Genomic DNA, 20,356 nt, shown 5'->3' with positions numbered 1-20,356 from the left:
ATTGTCACTATTAAACATGGTAATGGCCCCAATGTAATAACTTTGTGTGGCGAGCTCTAAAATGCATATGAATAGCTAACTAGAAAGAAGTGACTCATGCCTGCCCAGGTGCATATCGACTTTCTTAGTCATATTTACTCAACTGGCCAACCAACCTTAATTCCCTCAAGGAGAGGGCTAAAGGGGTAGAATCGAGCTGAGTTGCCAGGGAAGAGAGAGCAGGGACAGTGAAGGTTCACTATGGATGGAGTAGAAAATATCCCGGATGTGATGCTTATAAAGCCAAAACTGGACTTTGGATGTCCTGAATCAGACATGCCCTCCTGGCCCTGAGACGGCTGGGTGTTGAACAGGATCCATCCCACTCTCCTTGAGCAAGTGGAGGATGGCTGGTGGGGAAGGCTTCAAACCACGGGCTACTGCCATGGTCTTTCATTAACAGCAGCTGTAGAGCTCCGTCCCTTTGCTGTGTGATCTTAAACAGGTTTCTTAACCCCTCTGTGGCTCATCTGCAAAATGGCAATAATCACGGCACCTTCTTCTTATGGTTGTTGTCAGGTTTTGAACAATTAATATACACAAATCGCTTATAGAACTATGCCTGGACTGTAGGAAGCACTGTGTTAAAAGTCTCTTTGATTAGTATCTCAAGGGATCCTGGGAGATGCCCAGAGAAGCAGGCTGGGCAGGGATTCTCCTACCGGCCTCTTTTGACAGACGCAGGGATTGCATCACAGAGGGATGAAGCACCTTGCCAGCAGAGGTGAGAACCACTGGACTCAAACCTAGTTCTGACTCCAGTCGCGTGTGGTTCCCCTATGCTACCCAGAGTCACCTCGAGGCCCCCCAGGCTGCGGGAAGAAAGCATGCAGCGTGACCGACCTACTGCAGCAGCGGCTGGCCCGTCACATGGACACTCTATCGGTGCGCGCTTCCTGCCCGGTGCCTGGGTCAGACCCAGCACGCCAGCTCCTCTGGCTAAGCCCCAGCAGCCCACGTGCGATTCCCGGTCACTGTGGGGAAACTGCGGCACGGAGCAGCTGGGCAACTCCCCCAAGGTCACAGAGCACGAGTGGTGTCTTTGGGTTTGGTCTGTTCACACATTTAGGGATTTAGACCCAATTCTGGAAGCCAGGCGTCCTGGCACTTCCCCAAGAGATGCTTCCCTGTGCTGAGGGCAAAGCCGAGAAACCCGCGCAGTCACTGGCGCCGGGGATCTCGTCGGCGCCTGTGGATCCCGAGTTATAAGGAAGAAACCCAGTCTTTCTGTTTCATTTTCCTCAGCTCAAAATGGGTGCCTGGTTCTCCTTTATCTATCTCGTAACTCCGACCAAAGATTAATGAGTTACCATTTGCCAGGTCCTGGTGGAGGAAGAGCTATGTTCGGTATGGCCTTATCACCCGCAGTCCCAATGAACAGAGATGTTTATGAAAAGCTAGAGCAAGGAGGGGTTGCTGAGAAAAAGCTTCCATCCATGGGCCCCGGGCTGCTGTGCAGAAGGGAGCCTCCCTGCTCTGCTAGACCCAGGCCGGTTAAAGACATGGGCCTTACATATTACGCCAGCCCCAGGGAACCCAGGCACAGGCCTCGTGAGGGTGGGGATGGGGGTGGGGACCAAAAGACCTAGAAACAGCCTCAGCTCTGTTCACATCTGGCCAGAGGGGCACAGTGAGATGGGAAGATTTCCACGAGACACACACATGAAGTCACTGACCAGAATTAAGACACATTATGATGTACAAAAGCCACCAAGTGAAAAGAGAAATACAAAACTCTGCAGGGTATAGTTCTAATTTTATGAAACATTTTTAAACTTGAGACACATGAATGACAAGAAAGAAATGCATCCAAATATTATTAAGAGATTAGACACAGGTAAAAAAGAATGTGGGTGTTTGCGTTTCCTTCTACATGTTTTTCTGTGTCTCGAGTTCTCTTCCGCGGCTATTTACTACTTTTTAAATTAGAAGAAGCTTTTATAGATGATTTCACCTGCCTTTTCTCCCTCCAAAGGCAAGACGCATGCACACGTTACATGAGGCTGTAGGCCTCTGCTGTTTTCTGCCCCTGTAGCCCTGACACACAGCCCAGCACCTGGCACATAGTAGGTATACAAAAAAAAAAAAAAAAAAGGTTTTTCGGAGACAGAGGATTTATGAAGTGGCTCTTAAATATTCACTTCTCTTTAAAAAAAAAAAAATGGAAAAGCTAGCATTCATACTCAGTCATGTGCTGTTTAAGTCTAAAGAGTTACTTCACCACTTCCTATCTGCATTGACTTTTGCTTTTCTGAAGATGAAAGCATGTTCGGGATGGGATGGTCTTTATTCTTCGGGACGACCGATTGGAAGAGAACTGTCACCGCCGAGCACGCAGCCGTGTGAGGTATTGACATCGTACTGAATTATTTAAAGGAAATTAACAATGCTTCCTGTCCTTGGAGAGTGACATCTGTGAGAAAAGCCATTGGCGGCTGCCTGGTGAAGGTATCCTGGCAGAAGCGCCAGCTTTGCCCAGCACCTTCAGTCCTGGAAAAAAACCCTCTAAGTTCTTCTAAAGAAGGAACAACAAAGGCAAAGTTCAGGTGATAACTTCTCGTCCACTGGAAGCTATGAAGAACCCCAGGAAATTATTTCCTGGGGGTCAAGTTTAAGGGGCGAAAGTGTTGCTCATCATTCTCACGGAAGCCCCGGGCAACAATGGACCGTGTGGCTTTGACTGCGAGGCCGGCGCCTTGGGTTCGCGGGGGGCACCACCCTCCACCCTCTCCTCGTAAACTGGCATTTTTATGGCCGTGATAAACCGATCCGTGGTCAGTACACCCAGACATCAGGGCACCCGATGTGACAGCGACCTGACGGGGACTGGGGACCGCGGCGGGTGGGCCCTGCCCAAGCGGGATGTAAACTTTGGATGGGCGGTTTCAGTTCAGAGCTCACTCATCCCACACCGTCGTTCTGCTCCGAGACCTACCTCCAAACACCAGGGCTCCCCAACCTTTTGTAAGGAGTGGCTCCTTTTCATGTCCCTGAAGACTTGAGTGCTGACAGTGAAGTCTGAGGGGGGGTAGAAGTGCTGACAGTCATGTCCCTGAGTGCAGCAAGGGAGGGGGCACTGCTGCCAGGAAGAAAGGGGAACAGAGTGAGGCTCGGGAAGGAGGGGGCGCAGTCAGCGAGGCGGCACTCGCGGCCCCCAGCCTGACCTCCGGCCCTGACCCCCGCTGCTCGACAAACCCCAAGCGGGGAGGCTCGTGGTTCCCAGCACAAACCCGGAACACGTCCACCTCCCTGCCGGCCAGCTCAGGGGGTGCCCCCCAGCGACCCCTTCCACACAGCCCCCTCTGGGCTGCCTTTCCAAAGCATCCCTTCCCGGGTGCCCACCCTGCCCATCTCTCCCCCAAAGGACACGCCACTCCTTCCTCCCGGAAGCCCGCTGGCTAGCATTTTCTCTCTCTCTGTCTCAACTTACCTTCCACTGAATCTTCTATTAGTTTAAACCATGTGACATTGCTGCTCTTTCTAGCCTACAAAAATGTAATTGCATAGGGTTTCATGCAATTCTAGGACGATGTGGGAATCTGTCTTAATACTGGTCCCTCTGCCAGGCTGCAAGCGTTTTAAGAGAAGTGACCACACTAATATCTCTGAACCCATCGAAAGATAGGGCAGCACACAGCCTGCACGCTCAGGAAACACGTGCTGTGCCAAACTTCAGCCCAGCTGGAGCCCTACCATGAACGCTGCCTCGGTTCACTGCCTGCCTGCTCTATTTGGGGTTCTGGACAGGAACGTGTGTGTCACCTGGCTAGTCCTCACAACCACCCTGTGAGGTAGGTATTGCCGTGCCCATTTTACAGAGGAGGAAACTGACTCAGAGACGTTAAGGAGCATGCCCAAGGTCACACAGCTAGTAAATGGCAGAAGGGGATCTGCACCAGATCTTAGTCAACGCGTGTGCTGCTGTGCAGAGGCATTCGCCTGTCCAGATGTTGGCTGTTGCTCTGCAAATGGGGTAGAGAATTTAGGGGTGTAAAGAGCGACCTGGGGTCCAAGAAGGGCTGTTTTAGAACAAACAGGGAACTATCATTCCACATGTCATTAAAGAAAGAAAAGATCGATGCCTGCTGTGTTTCATGGTAAAGGATTTATCTTCTCTACTCTGGTTTTTGAAAAGTTTCATGTGAAGGAACATCCCATGAACAATGTTTTCACCCTTCTTAATCCTAAATAACAGGAGATTGAGCACAATATCCAGTATTTTATGTTCTAATAGTCACCAAATGGCAGAATGAGCATAGTGGATACCGAAGTCTCTGGGAGTTAGAAAATCAATGGAAATAACGGACAAATCTATAAAACAGTAGTCACATTTCTAGAATGATTTACATGCTTCCCATATAACCTGGTCCTCCCAAGGTGGGGAGGGGGAGTTGTCTGGATTAAAAGCAGCCATAAGTCGTGAGAACACCCAAAATGAGAGGGGGCCGCATCGCCTGCAAACTGGTCCTACTCTAGGGCCCCCGCTGGCTGCAGCTGTCCCCATGTCTGGACTTGGAAAGCCACCACTGCCAAAGCCCTTAAGTTTGCTCCCCAGAGGGGCAGCCCGAGGCCCCGAGGAAGCACTGGGTGCCCTCTCTGGGGTCTCTGGTCTCCGTCCAGGAAGCAGAGGCTCCCCACTCTGCCCTTCTCCTCGGTGTAAACAGGAACGTGAGTCATTGGGCAAGCATGAGTCCATTTTCGAGATTAGCCCAGCTTTACAACCGAGGTCACCCAAGTCTGTCTTTTCACAGCAGTGACTCATCTGATTGCCTCCCACCAAAGGTGACATGGTTTAGCCCTCCAACTCATTGTCCCTGGAAAGACCCCAGCAATATGGGGGTTCAATCCTTGTCTGCAGGCTTTGTTTTCTCACACGATGCTGGGAGCAAAGAGACAAAGGTCCCCAGGGAAGGAGCCCCAGAAGTCTGGAGAAGCGATGTGTCTAAGGTGACCGCATGTTATCTTTATTATCTTCCCGTGGCCTTTCCTTAGGGCTTGTGCTCCCAGAGACTGGCACACAGGACATGTTATGCCCATGGACATACACGGACACACACACACACCCCCTGCTCCATACAGGCTCTAGACACTCTTCCATTCCTGGGAACCTCAGCGCCAAATGTGCAGATCATTTTTCCCAATCTTGCAGGACCACCCACCAGCTTTGAAATTAGTGAGATTAATCTTACCCCTATCTTTTTTTTTTTTTTCCTTCCTTTTCTGGCCACCCCCACTGCATATGGAAGCCAGGGGTGGAATCTAAGCCAGGGGTGGAATCTAAGCTGCAGTGACAGCCTGCACCGCAGCTGCAGCAATCCTTAACCCACTGTGCCCGGGCAGGAATTGAACCCACACCACCAGAGACAACACCAGATCCTCAACCCACTGCATCACAGGGGCAACTTCAACTTCCTTCACCCCCAGCTTATCATGTGCCTCTACCTTGCTTTGCTCTTTAATTTCCTTAATTATTTATTCCCAATCTTTTTACATAAGATCAAGTCTTATAAGCCACTTTATTATTTTTTTCTTTTTATAGCTATATTTGTGATATATGGAAGTTCCAGGCTAGGGGTCAAATCAGAGCTGCAGCTGCCAGCCTACACCACAGCCATAGCAACACCAGATCTGAGTGGCATCTGCGACCTACACCACTGTTTGTGGCAACGCCAGATCCTTAACCCACTGAGCGAGGCCAGGGATTGAACCCGCATCCTCACAGACACTATGTCGGGTTCTTAACCTCCTGAGCCACAGTGGGAATTCCATTATAAGCTGCTTTAAATTTGAGGGATATAAGATGTCTTACAAATAGATCTGAATCATTTCATGCCATGAGAGAACTCTAGTTGCGTCTCCCCCTAACAAATATAAATTCTCTAGTGGATCCTAAAGATCAGGAAATATGTTTGCTGAGTGTTCTGCTCAGCATTCATTTGTGCCTTTTCTGGTAACAGTACTCTGAATTACTTAGAAGGTACCACCCCAATTCTCAAGATATATAGTTTAGGTAGAGTGGACCCCACCCCCAGCTCCAGGGATGGGCACGTCTATTCAGTCCAGGTGCACTCGGCACGTTACATCCTCTCACCACAGCCACCAAGTCAGAAATGTGGGGAAGATAAGGTCTCTCTGGACTTGAACCTGCCTCATGCAGTGAGGTTGACCTGGAGGAAAGCAGAGCCAAGAGGTGGACGGAAATGGATCCTGATATATACACAGGGCCCTGGATCCAGCCATGCCTGATGCATACCACCTGTACACTTTTTGGTTAAGGGTCAATAAACTCATTTTGCTCAGGCCAGTTTGGGCTGGGTTTAAGGAGAGAGAAGGGCATCCTGACCGGAGCAGTCTAGCCAACTTAGTCAGAGTGACCTCAATAATCATCCATCCACAAACCAAGCAATAATGTGGAAAAAATTGGAGACACTCCAGGAAAAGTAAATGAAGTCCTTGTGAGTTTCATACTCCTGGCATGGTGAGGGGATTGTTACAAGGTAATATATTGAAGTAGGTGTCCAGTACTTTTTGAAGTAAGAATGAATGTGGCTTGTGGCCAGTCTCTGGAACGGGGGGAGGGGGACCTTGAGAAACTACACACCTGCTGGAACTGCCAACTCGGCTTTTCTATGCTAGCGCCTCCAAAGCCACCTGCTACACTGACCAACTTTATGATTTGGCTTCCAGAAAGCAGTGGCCATGAATACTTAACAATGTTCAATCTGCCTTCCAGCCCTCTCTGGAAGCGCTATCTATTTGTGACAGGATCTCAAGAGGTGCGTTTCTCCTGGGAAAGGTGAAGTTGAGGCTGTGGCATGTCAAGACAGAAGGTGGGGACAGAGCGGGTGGCAGGTTTCATTTTCACTGATGACTTGGCACCCAAGGACATGATATGTTGACCAGTCCAGGACATGGCCACATGGAGCAGAATCCAGATTTACCACTAAAAAGTTGGAGCAATATTTATATATTCTACTATTTTATTTCTTTATGAGCTTCCAGCTACCTTCAACAGGTGGCTGGGCAATATTCAAATGTTAATGCAACAGAATGGAAACCAATGAGCCAGAAAGTACAAATTGCTCTGCCAGGAAAAATAAACACAAAAGAAAAGAGTATAAAAAGAAGGAGCTGAAAAGCATTTAAAAACCCCAAACCCTAAAAATACCAAAGCCTCCAGAAATAAACATTTTGTAGTAAATGTGTTATTCTGACCAAATTTGGCCAACAGCTATAGGCTGCTGTTGGGAGAATTCTGAATCCACTTTTTAGGCAGGAAGAAAAAGGCCAAAAAAGCTTTAAATTTTGTTTGGGGTGGCCCTTAAGTTAATGTGTCAACTTGACTGGGCCATAGGGTACCCAGAAACTTGTCAAATATTATTCTGAGTGTGTCTATGATTCTCGATGAGTTAAAATTGGTAGAATGAGGAGTTCTCGACGTGGCACAGCAGAAATGGATCCAACTAGGAACCATGAAGTTATGGGTTGGATCCCTGGCCTTGCTCAGTGGGTTAATGATCCGGCATTGCCATGAGCCATGGTGTCGGTTACAGACGTGGCTTGGATCTGATGTTCCTGTGGCTGTGGCGTAGGCCAGCAGCTGTAGCTCCAATTGGACTCCTAGCCTGGGAATCTCCATATGCTGCTGGAGTGGCCCTAAAAAGCAAAAAAAAAAAAAAAAAAAAGGTAGAATGAATAAAACTGATACCCTCCCTAATGTGGGTGGGCCTTATTCAATCAGTTGAAGGTGTGAATGGAGGGAAAGGCTGATCCTCCCCCAAATAAGGGGGAATTCCTCCTGCCTGAATGCTTTCCAGCTGCAACATGTTCGGGTTCCACCGCCCCCCATCAGACCTGAATTAAAACATCAGCTCCTTCTAGGTCTCAAGCCTGCCAGCCTTTGGACCAGAACTTCCCTATCAGCTATTCTCAAGCCTCCAGATTTGGACTGGAACTACATCAGAAACTCTCCTGGGTCTCCAGCTGGCCAACTACAAATCTGCTTGGGGACTTGCTTGGCCTTCACAATTGCATGAGCCAATTCCTTATAATAAATCTCTTTGTATACATACCTACTTATCTAGCTACCTACCTATCTCCTATTGGCTGTTTTTCTGGAGATTCCTGTCTAACATATTTGGGTCATGTTTTTTACAGATCTTCTCCCCCAAGCAAGAAGAAAAGGATTATTTGTGGGTCTTGCAAAGAAATCAGAATCATGAAATGGAATCGGTCTTAAAAATCATGTAATCGAATTCTTTATGGTAAAAAAAAAAAAAAAAAAAAAAAAAAAAAAAACCCTAAGTCCAAGGTTGAAAGGACCTACCCAGGACTGAGCAGCTAGAAAAGAACAAACCAAAACCCAGATTTTAAAAACCAGGAGATCAGGGTTCTATGCATAACACAGAAGAGTTTTTATTTTGAAACTGCAGCATCTTCGGAGGAATAAGAAATCCACTTGAGAGAAGGATACAGACAAGAGCCATTCACTAAAGAAGCAAACTAATAAAATGACAACTTTTTAAAAAGTTGGTTAAGAGGGTAAAACTTCTCTTATCTATCATTCACTCACATAGACATGCACATAAGTGCACAAACAAGGACACCTACGACGAATAAGCAACTGTGCATCTATCCAAGCAACCGACCAACCAGAGCCCACATACACAACCATGGAAAGAGAGTTCAGAGCTTCCCAGATCACGCGGATCTAGCTTTGAGCTCCATCAGTAACCATCACCCCTAAAGGTGAGATAACTTTGGTGGGAACTAAGTACATTTGTAAGATCTTACCGAACAACACAGATGCAAAAAAACAAACTGGGAGTTCCCGTCATGGTGCAGCAGAAACGAATCCGACTAGGAACCATGAGGTTGAGGGTTCCATCCTTGGCCTCACTCAGTGGGTTAAGGATCCGGCGTTGCCGTGAGCTGTGGTGTAGGTTGCAGACACGGCTCGGATCTGGCGTTGCTGTGGCTCTGGTGTACCCCCGATTCGACTCCTAGCCTGGGAACCTCCATATACTGCGGGTGCGGCCCTAGAAAAGACAAAAAGACAAAAAATAAATAAATAAACAAACTGCCATCAGGGCTCTAGACAAGCCACCATTTTCGTTATTAAAGGTGAGCCCAGTTTTTCCCCAAATAGGATTCCATCACAGACGTGGTACCTGGTAAATGTATGCAACCTTATTGTTCGTGATTATTTTTCCAAAACGTGTGTGAGTGACCAGGTGTGAGAGTCTGTGTGTGTGCACACTGCACACCTGTGTGCCTGCAGAGGTGGGCGGGTATCCCCCAGTATGGAAGACAAGGGCTGCAGTCGTGAATGGCCAGTGTCCAGCTGCTGTGCGGCAACCCCCTCTTCCTCAGAGTCACTGGGCCACCCTGTTCGGAGCTGGCACCAGGTGAAACGTAATCACCATCCCTAGACTCAAGGGACATAGAAGCGAAGTCTGCCTTGGCCCCTGAGGACCTCATCTTGGTAAGAGACCAGGATCCAAACAGAAGGCAAAACAGAACGAACACAAAGGGAGCCCAAGTTAAGCTCCTTTACAAAGCACAGTTCACCTCTTCAACCCGGGCAGAGACAGGTGTGGGGCCTCACTGCCACTGCCACTTGCTACTAACTAGCTGTGTGTCTTGTACTTCTGGGGTGCAGTTTATCAGGTCGAGTGAGGTGCCGGCTGCAACATAAGGGCTTAGAAGGGCCCTGGCCCACCTCCAACAGGCTCCAATTCTGCAGGGCTCACTGACCCCAGAAGATGGGGAACTGCAGGGCCTCCAACAGCTCTAAGTACAAAATCCATTGGGCCTGGATGTGGGGATATGGCCGTTATATAATAAGAGGCAATATTTACTGCAGAAAGTTACACTCAGGCTTTCTTTTCCAGACAAGAGAGCCACATGACCAAGGAAAAATATTTTAGGAATAAGGTGTAATGAATGGGAATTTGTAGCATCCTTTCAAAGGTGCTTATTGGTTAAAAGAAAAATTTGCCAACTTGCTTTGCTTGCTGGGAGAAAAAAAAATATTTCTCATTTTCAAATACTGAGACACTGGAAATAAAACATACTTTGTATAAACAATGAAGGACGTGTGTACAACAGATTTTTAAAAGTTTGGGATACAGTTGGAAAAAAAAGTTACTTGAGTAATTTTGAATAAAGGAGATGCTTTTGTTATTTAGCTGGTATCCATGATAAATTAGCCCTTTAGGCGAAGTCAAGGCTTTCTGGAATGAGAGCTGACAATGTGAAATGGCTAACCTTAACATTGGGAAATTAGGCAAGGCAGGCAAAAAAAAAAAAAGAATCAAGGTCTAACAGACATTGCTGGAACGGGAAATGAAGGCCTCTCCATGGCCAAGCTAATTCCTTGGACAACCAACACACTAGCAGAGCACAAGTGTATCTTTCCCATCTGTTTCCTCGGACAGTGATAAGGTTCCGTAGAAAAGTGATGCTTCTCCTCTCAACCTCCCTCTCCGTGAGTTGCATGTGGAACTGAGAGGTGAACAGTGTCATCTCTCCAGACAAGCGCCAGGCCGGCAAGCTCATGAAAACCCATGCCCATCAGTTACTCGAGAGAACAGGCGTTGATTCACACGTGCGGGTATATACACACCACTGAGGAAGCATGGAGGCAGAAGCTCAGAAGGAAAGGCTGCAGAAAGCTGCGTGGATCCAGCTAATAAATAAATGCACCCCTTGCACTGTTAACAAGATTTTTGCTAGAGGGCAGTTCCTTCTCCCAGGAGAGCCTCTGAGAAGGGGTGGGGGGTCGATATTATGCCACTGGGGACCAAGACCAGCACTGCGCAGAATCGAGGGGCCAAGAGCAAAGAGAGTCTGACTGGGATTGTGCACTTTGTAATCCTCTCTTTAAAAACCAACACAATGGGAGTTCCTGTTGTGGCTCAGTGAAAATGAACCTGACTAGTATCCATGAGGAAGTGGGTTCGATCCCTGGCTCCGCTCCGTGAGTTAGGGATCCAGGGTTGCTGTGAGCTGTGGTTAGATCACAGACGAGGCTCAGATCTGGCACTGCTGTGGCTGTGGTGTAGACCTGCAGCTGCAGCTCTGATTTGACCTCTAGCCTGGAAACCTCCATGTGCCTCGAGCACGGCCCTAAAAAAAATAAAAACCAACACATCTACAAAGGGACAAAGAAAAGCACCCCAAAATGGGGCTGAGAGGTAGTAAAGACAATACAGGGACTGGGTGTTCCGGGGGATCTAGTTATCACCCAGGAAATTTAGAGTGATTTGCTCCAAAAAAGAAAGCAGCACCCTTATCAATGGGGACCGAATGTTTTAAAATGCAAATAACAGGCTTCTGGAACAACCCTGGAATTTCTCCTGGAAATGTTTTTATAATTCACATCTTGTTAGCCACAGGAGCCCCAATTAAACGTCTTCTCGTCTCATTTCTAGTAACCAATTATTAGCATTAGATAATAACGTACTATTTTCTGCTAATATGTTTCCTGACAACATCAAACTCCAGAGGGTCTTCATGGTGCAATAACTGAGTAACTGTGCAAATGAGGGCTAATTTACGAGAAAATGTTATTTAAACCTTCTCGGTGTTTATGAAAACAAACCCTTTTGGTTGAAATGCACTATACGAATTGCATAAAGACTTACTAAACTGAAATAATCTGAAAAGAGTTCGCCAGAAACATTGAGAAACGAGGAAATCACACGGCAAGGATATACGGATATAAATATTCAAAACACAATGGACTCCCATAGGCAGGACTAACCCTGACACCATCTCGTTCAGAGCAGGAAGATACAGGAGAATTGGGGGAAAGTCTCAAGCAGCTTCAGTCACTAACATCCCTGGTTCCACATGACACATGCCCTCCTGTGTCATCCCCGGAAAGATTTACGCTGTTGCCAAGTGACTAACTTGTCATTGGGCAGGTGCCTGGGACAACCCTGATGGGTCCTGCCTGGACTAGGGTGACGAATTCTCTCCGTATTATGGTATTTGGGATTTCTCAGCTTGAAAGGGGAAGTTGGAGTCATAGAATCAGGGATAAGGGGTCTGAGATAAATTAGCGCAGCCGCTCAAGTCATTGGCTATCCTTCTACCCTGAGTATTTATCTCTTTATTAGTAAAAATCAAGTAAAGAGAAACTTGAGAAGAAAAAAGGAAAATGCTAAATCGGGTCTGTGTGTAAAAGGTAACAGAGATACAGTACACCCGTGAACTGCAGCCATCAATCCCATACTGTTCCCGTTTCTTCTCGCCACTAAATGGACAGGTCCTCCACCAAAGTGGAGCCAAACCCAGAATATCTATTCACATACCTTCACCGAAACAGTTCTCAGAGAACACCTAGTCTTCAAGGTTTTTTTTGCGGGGTTTTTTTTTTGTTTGTTTGTTTGTTTTGCTTTTTTGTTTTTGCTCTATAGGGCTGCACCTGCGTCATATGGAAGTTCCCAGGCTAGGGGTCAAAAGGGAACTGCAGCCACTGGCCTACATCACAGCCACAGCAGTGTGGGATCCGAGCCACATGGGCAACCTATACCACAGCTCACGGCAACGCTGGATCCTTAACCCACTGAGCAGGGCCAGGGATCGAACCCACGTCCTCATGGATCCTAGTCAGGTTCGTTACCACTGAGCCATGTGCAGCCAATAAGGGAAGAAAAAAAAAAAAATGCATGTTTTCCCTGTATAGGTTGTCCCCAAGCACTTAAGGGACCTGGACACCAAAACCAGTCCCGGACGGGAAAGATCAGAACTGATTACAAAGCGGCTGATCCAGGCTGGGTCCACCCTGAATGGAGAAATTCTGCCTTTAGCCACATCAAATCAACCACAGAGCACACAGGAGCCAGGGCAGCAAATCCCCACAAGATGAATTAATTGTCCTATCTCCAGAAGGTAAACATACCTGCGCTTCTTAATATGTACAACAGGTACAACCAACAACCAAAGCAGTAATAAACAAGCAAACCAAATATAAAACAAAAGGACTCCTCAGGCTGGAAATAACCTCTTCTGATCACAATCTTTTCTGGATGCCATTTGACTGATTACCACATGAGGAGAAAATAAAGAAACAGAAGATAGCACCTATCAGGGATGTTTGAGTCTCTGGAGATAACGTCTTAATCCTTAGTCAACCTACAGAAAAGCTTCCTCGCAATAGTTACTACTTTCAAAGGTTAAAAGCCTTCAGGGCTTCCGGGAGACCACAGACTCTGAAGTCATCTGTATCCGCTGTTTGGTTCCAAGTGGAATTGACATAAGTGCTCCTTCAAATATGCAGACCACTCATAGCCATGGAAATCCTCACCTCACAAGAGTATTTATCATAAGACCATTTCCTTCCAATAAAAGGAAAGGGATAATTTTGAAAATTAAAACAAATATGGTCAAGTTTAGTATTTTCAAAATTCTGGTTTACCCACAACTGATGAACAGATGGATTAAGCTGTGATCTATTCATACAGTGGAATATTATTTAGCTATTAAAAAGTAAGGAAATACTGAGAGATTCCACCAGATGGATGAATCCTGAAAACACTACGCTAAGTGAGAGAAGCCAGTCTCCAAGGACCACATGTTGTACGACTCTGTATATCCAAGAAGTCTGGAAGAGACAAAGCCATAGAGACAGAGGAGGCAGTGCGGGCTGGGGGGTGAGTTGGGGGAAATAGAGACTGACAGCTAATGGGTACAGAATTTCTTCTGGAGGCAATGAAATATTCTAAAACTGATTGTGGTGATGGTTGCAAAACTGTAAATACACTAAAACCCATTAAACTGCACGCTTTAAGCCGGTGAACTGTACAGTATGTGAATAAACTAATTTAAAAAAAATCCTTGGAGTTCCCGTCGTGGCTCAGTGGTTAACGAATCTGACTAGGAACCATGAGGTTGCGGGTTTGATCCCTGGCCTCGCTCAGTGGGTTAAGGATCCGGCATTGCCGTGAACTGTGGTGTAGGTCTACGACGCGGCTCGGATCCCGCGTTGCTGTAGCTGTGGTGGCGGCTACAGCTCTGATTAGACCCCTAGCCTGGGAATCTCCACATGCCACAGGAGCAGCCTTAGAAAAGGCAAAAAAAAAAAAAAAAAAAAATCCTTAGGTTGGCCTAACTGCCATTCTCCTATCTCGGTCTAACTGCTTTCTATTTGAATTCTGAGCACATTTTATTCGAGACAAATACATAACTCTGGGCAACAGGTAAGATAGGAATTATTATTCCCATTTCACAGGAAGCAGAGGTCCAGAGAGCTTCCGTTTTCTTTCCGCTGGCTGGCTAGACTTCCTCAGGGCACAGCGAGGGCTGTCAGCGATGGGGGAGTCACAGGCCTTCCCATTCCCACATCAGGGAGGGATTAGCATCCAGTTCTTGCCAGGTGTCAAGAAATTTATGTGGTTGGGTCATTCAGACGGGCTACTAAACAAAAGACTTTGAAAGACGGCACTTGGATGACTGGGATGTAATTCTTCATAGCATGAAATTCAGGTTAAACAGTTTAGCTAAAAATGCAGGGTAGGGAGAGGAGTTCTCTCTTGAGCTGATATCTGGTGGGGTGAAAATATACCCAATTAGATGTGGCCATATAATTTTCACATCAAACATCCTGTGCTCCCAAAGGCAATGGATGGCACAGCTTGCTGTGGATTTTCCCAAGTTTTCAAGAGCAATGACAGGCCTCTTCAACAAAGCCATTTAACATAACAGAAGGTTAAAGTGGGAACCACAAACACTTGCTTTTCTTAATTTACACCTTTCATTTACTTCCCCAGAAATGTCACAGAGGGGCCACGAAATTCATGATGTACTGTCAATAGATGGTTCCTTTTAAGAACAGAATTTAGAAAGCAAAATGTGCATTCTGGAAGGTAATCTGGAGCTATGGTTAAAAAAAAAAAAAAAAAAAAAAAAAAGTTGAATATTCCAGGAGAAGCAAGATGATTGATTTGGTTGGGTCTTGCACTTAAAAAAAATTTTTTTTAAGGAAAAGAAATGACTGAGTGGAAGGCTAGGGTTTTGAGAAAGGCAAATAGAATGACTTTACATTTTACAAACCAGGTATGCTCTAAACCACTGGCGGACCACAGAAAAAAACACGGTTCACAGGGGCTTTTCTATGTATCACAGACTTTTGGAAAGCACGAGAAGCTACTCGCTTTGAAGTCATCATGTTTGTGCAGTTTTTCTCTTTCTCTTTTGGCCACGCCTGCAGCATGAAGAAGTTCCTGTGCCAGGGATCAAACCCGAACCACAGCAGCGACCTGAGCCACAGGAGTGGCAATGCCAGATCCTTAACCACTAGGCCACCAGGGAACTCCTGTGTTTGCACAGTTTTAATTTCTGCTTTTCTTTTCTTTTGAAGAATAATCTGTAAGCCACTAAGATGTTTTTAAAGTATGTAAAGTAACTGGGGTGAAAAAAAGGCATCTTAAAACATACTTGGCAAATTGGGGTGTCATTCATTTTCAAACTCTTCTCTCTTATACCTTAGTCTGTTCTTTAGTTTCAGGAATAACAAAGGGATGGTTGCTCAAGAAACATCCATGTTAAAAGCAGGAGTTCTCAAGCTCAGCTCTACTGACATTTTGATAATTCTCGGGGGGGAGGGGGCGCCTGCCCCAGCGGCAGCCCTGGCCTCCACCCCCAGAGAACCGCAGCAACCCCCTCACAGCTGTGACTACCAAAACGGCCTCGGGATGTTGCCAAATGTCCCCTGAGCAGCGAAATCACCCCAGCTGAGACCCAAGGAGTTAAAGGCAACTGCCCTGAAAATTTTCCTACCACACGGACTGCTGCAGAGGCCCTGGCTTGCAAAAGCACCCAGATCACCACAGCCTCCAGCGGTAACAACAAAACCACCCAACCCTAATCCAAATCCCCCAGCAGCGATCAGGTTCAGAAACCCAGAAAAATACGATGATATCGTGAACATCTCCCTGACCCTCCCCAGGGACTAGTGTGTGGCCTTCAACTGCGTGCCAAGGTCCTGTGGTGCCCTACAACTCTTTGAGGTGTCCCTAACATTGTCATTTACAAATGTATGAAGCGGCAGGACCAGCAAGACTGGCACGTGTCTAAAGGTGGCAGGCGGGGTAGGGTACCCCACTGGGTTCCGGTCTTTTTAAAATCACAGAGCTTTAGTAATCTGCTGGTCGAGGATAGATGCCCCAGTCACTCAAGAAAACCCAAACGACTCCCTTTTCAGAGTGGGAGGAGTCTGCTGGTCGCCACCTGGCAAAACAATGTTTATCTCTGATCCCCTTAATGAAAAAAAAAATCTAAAGTCCAAAATAAAAAAATGGGGCCCGCGTCTAATTCACAAATTCTGAATGTTCTGCAGAAAGCGAGTCTGAGTATCTAGCAGATCCAAGAGGATGTTTGTGCTCAAGCAAGAGAGGGGCCGCGTCAACACCCTCGCTGACCTTTGGTAGATTAGTCAGCCTGCCGACCGCCCTGTCACCCGCCGCCACGGGGAAGCATTCCTCTGCTGACCGGCCTCGGCCAGCTCACCAGCAGCGGGCACAAGAGGCGACAGCAGCACCGGAGGCAGGGGAGGGGGCCGAACCCCAGACTCATCTCGAGACCCCAGCGCCTCTGGTCCAGAGCGGAGAAAAATGCTGTAACACATCATCATGCCTGGGGTGTGGTTTGTTTTCTGGACGCTGCACCAGCAGCTCCCGCCTGGAGCCGTCCAGGCCACGGGGCTGGGCGGCCGTCTGGCTAAGTGACTCACGCCGAGGCCGACAGGTTGGAAAGGCTTGCGAGAAGGCAAATGGGAGTGGGAAGCGGCCCCAGAGGGAAGCGTCCAGAACATCCTGTGACCCGTTTAAATCCAAACACTCTTGTGATCATCAACACCTAGGTTTTCAGGGTCGACACTCGCCCCACAACAGCTCAGCGGTTCTCTCTGGGTTCCTGCTTACAGGCCCCAAAGCAGGAAAGGAACCTGGGAGCCCTGCCTGCTGTCAGAGTTCTAGACTAGAAAGACAGAGAGACCCACCCGGGGGACGTGCAGATGCCGCCGGCCGCGCTCTCCCAGCTCACACCAGGCCACCTGGTGCTGCCCTGTGGAAACAGGCCAGAGCCAGCATCCTAATGGCTACGTCCACAGGGAACAAGAACAGTGCAGCTCAGCGGCCAGGTTCATCACTCAGCACTCAAGACCTGAATTCAGTAAGAACCCTCCAGAACCCTGGTCTCTGCATTTTTAAAGAGATCAGAAAAGCCTGACCCAGCACCAACCCTGCATCATTCCCATGACATGTACAAGGAAGCGCCCTGTGTCTTGTTTCTTTTGGTCCTAAAACACAGACCGGAAACAACAGATGGCTACGGATCAAGGCAAGGACCAAGCTCCAAGCACCCACGAAGTCGCCTGCTCTCACCACACATAAAAACTTCTCAAATTTTACTGCCAGTCTTCCCACACAGGTATCGCCTCCTCTTATTTAAGATGTTTGTCTGAAGAGCTGTGCTCTCCTTGGGGAGCGTGCCTGGAAACGGGGCGCATCAGCTCTGCCTCCTCCAGCATCCACAGAGCCCCGGGCTAGCCCCCCCGCCCAGAGGAGCCCACTCATCCTGAGAGGCGCAAGAGTCTTCTGTGGATCCACGCCCATGTCACCTGCCTGATGGGTCCCTAAAGTGCCCGGCTGGCGAGAACAGAGCTCCATGGCAGCCCCACCAGCTCACACACAACCAGCCCTGCCGTTCTGGGCTCAGCTTCGATTTCAGTTCAGGCACCAGCAAGGTTTGGTCCCATGCCCAGTCCCCACAGTGACAAAATTCCCTGCAGCTGCCGCACTGGAGAGAAAAGGTAAAAGATTCCTCCCTCCAAAGTATGAATGAGGGGAGAAAGGCACAGCAGGGTGAGAATGCAGAGGAGAAAAAAGGAGAGGCTTCCTGAAACTCCCCTGAAGCCCCTCTTAGCACCAAGGGGACTGGTACCCTACCTCCATGTCTGTTCTAACATCACAAAGGACAGGTACACATGCCCTGCCTGTCCGCTTCACCTGTCCAGGTGTACCCTAAAAGCAGGAATTCCCCCCTGGAGATGAAGGCCAGGGAGGCAGCACTGAACCCTCTCCCCCTCAACCCTGGAGCCACCCGGCACTAAAAAGGAGGACCCCACTCATCCCGGGGCCAGATCGAACCCGCCAAGCATCCCACTACTGAGTCCAGCAGGCTCAGCTGTACTCACACGTCCACTTGGGCGTTTCTATCTTCTGGCTCCTTGTACCAAAAAGGGTAGTAAGGCAGAGTTGAGGGAAGCAAAAGGACACTGAATTCCAGAAGGCTGAGGCTAAGAGGACGCCTTGGGCAAGTTTCCATCACGAGTCCCTCACTTCGCTAAGTGAAAGGGACCAGTCACAGAAGACCATATGGTACATGATTCCATTTATATAAGGCGTCCAGAAGAGGCAAATCCACAGAGACCGAAAAGGCAGCCGTAGCTGCCCGGGACTGGGAGGAACCGGGGAGAATGGAGAGCGACTGCCAATGGGGACGGGGGTTCTGGAAGGAGGTGATGAAAATACCCCGAAATGGGGGTGATGGCTGCAAAGTCTCAACTGTACTCTTTCAATGGGTGAATTGTATGGTTTACGTGAATTATCTCTCAATAAAGTCGTTTACAAAAAGTTTCCTTGTTTTTTAGCCATAACAAACATGGGGCTTCCGAGGTTGAGTCAGTTTTAAATACTGTCTCTTAGACTAGACATAGAGATAATCTGGAAGGTCCTTAGAAAGTATAAAATATTAACCTGTCTGAGACTCAGGCCACTGGTCCCGGGGTAACAATGTTATCTACCCCAAAATGTCATGAGGATTCAATTTCAAGGGGGACGTAACAAGCTTAGCACGGTGCCCGGGACATGGCAGGTGCTCTACAAAACATCCTCTTTTGTGTACCCTCCCTCATGAGGCCTCCCCAGAAAGGTCAGGTCCTAGAGAGAAGGACTGGCAGCTACCTTTGCCTGAACCTTGTTGCTATTTCAGCATTCTTTCCTCGTCTTCAAAACTAGGACTGTGACCAACTTGGAACACAACAATACTAGATGCCAGAGTTTGGGGATTCTCTGAAAGCTGTACGTGCAATGGTACGGCCTAAAATACACCACATACCCTGCAAGGCCCTCCTTCTCCTTTGCCAGAAGGCCTTGCCCCTATTCAGCAGATAGGCCACGGCAAAGAGCCCAGGGAAGACTCCCAGAGTGACTCTGGATTCCACAGGAGGTGTCGGCTCTTAGGTCAAAACCCCTATGATCTCCTTTACGAGGGAAGGGAGGAACCAACGAAGAACATCTAGTAGATACCAGACAATGGGCTAGGAACTTCACACTTCTTGTTTAATGCAAAATTCAATAATTAATTCATTTTTTTTTTTTTTTTTAGATTCCCTCGTGCTGATTCCCCAGGAAATCTCCCGACTACCAGCCAGTCCTGTGATCCGATGGGAGCCGCCATCTCCTGACAGGATTCCCCACTTCCTGGCCTCACTGATTGGTCCAGAAATAGGACCAGCCAGACCCTTCAGAACCCTGCCCCAGAAATGTGCCCGAGTGAAACTGGGGCAAGAGTCCCCCAAACCTCCAGCTGAGGATGAAAGCCCCCGACACTACCCAACCTCCAGGCCCTCCCACCGAAGCTCTGCAACAGCAACGTCTCCTCGTGGGGACAGCATTTCAGGGGTCCCTTTGGCGAGCCCCACCTCTGCATGCCCAGAAGTTAGTTATGGGAATCAAAGAACTCCACTCTTCCTACTTTAACCTTGTTCATGCTGGGTTTCCAATACCTCCCACTACACGGTTCCATTAAAGGAGGATTTGTTGGGTTTTTTTTTTTTAATGGTTTTAAAGGGGGGGGAGGGGCCCCAAAGTAGGTAACTTTGCTACATCACACAGGTAACAAGGAAGGGTGCCAAAAGCCTGGGCCTGCCCCTCTAGCTCCAAAGCCTTGGCTGGTCCATTCTACCACACTATAACAATCCACTACTCCTACTAAAACCCTCTGCCCTGAATAGGACCCCTGGGCATTCCGTCGGGCCCTTGACTGGCCCTTAGAGTGATTTTCACAGAGGCTGTCTCCAAAGAACACACGTGCAAACTCAAACAAGGCACCTGCAAACACAGAAGGCCCCTTCTCCCAGGTAAGCACCAAAATAATTAAATGTGGACTCCTCCAGGCCTGTGTTTGTGTGCAACAACTTGTGTGTGTGTGTGTGTCCATGTGTGTGTGTGTGTGTGTGTCCTCCCACACACCCCGCACACCAGGGCTCTATTACTAGACGGGATGAACACGGGGCTTCTACATTGTG

General features: G+C 48.0%; 1 protein-coding gene and 1 long non-coding RNA gene across 45 annotated transcripts in view; both read right to left on the bottom strand.

Annotated features, from left to right (window-relative positions):
* The window catches only part of TCF7L2 (transcription factor 7 like 2), a 203,666-nt gene that overhangs the window by 70,492 nt on the left and 112,818 nt on the right, over nucleotides 1-20,356 (bottom strand). For 9 of the 44 annotated variants that reach the window (XM_005657463.4, XM_084994298.1, XM_084994308.1 and 6 more), the window contains one exon: nucleotides 2,975-3,115. The exons of 34 other annotated variants lie outside the window; for them this stretch is intronic. In XM_005657463.4, coding sequence (XP_005657520.1) covers nucleotides 2,975-3,115 — 141 coding nt within the window. Of the gene's footprint in view, nucleotides 1-2,974; nucleotides 3,119-20,356 lie in introns of all 44 variants that reach the window. One more of the 44 variants, XM_005657462.4, reaches the window with a different exon arrangement.
* Nucleotides 12,140-17,447, bottom strand: LOC146397064 (uncharacterized). The gene is made up of 2 exons (XR_014826235.1): nucleotides 14,093-17,447; nucleotides 12,140-12,496 (listed from the first exon to the last, which is right to left on the bottom strand). It is a non-coding gene; the product is annotated as an uncharacterized LOC146397064 (long non-coding RNA).

Source organism: Sus scrofa, chromosome 14 (genome assembly GCF_054392235.1).
Source record: "Sus scrofa isolate SSC_HxYL_T2T_F1_AM1 chromosome 14, Sscrofa_HxYL_maternal_Yorkshire_Landrace_v2.0, whole genome shotgun sequence".
NCBI classification, from domain to species: Eukaryota; Metazoa; Chordata; class Mammalia; order Artiodactyla; family Suidae; genus Sus; species Sus scrofa.
This window is presented reverse-complemented; position numbering and strand designations above follow the sequence as displayed.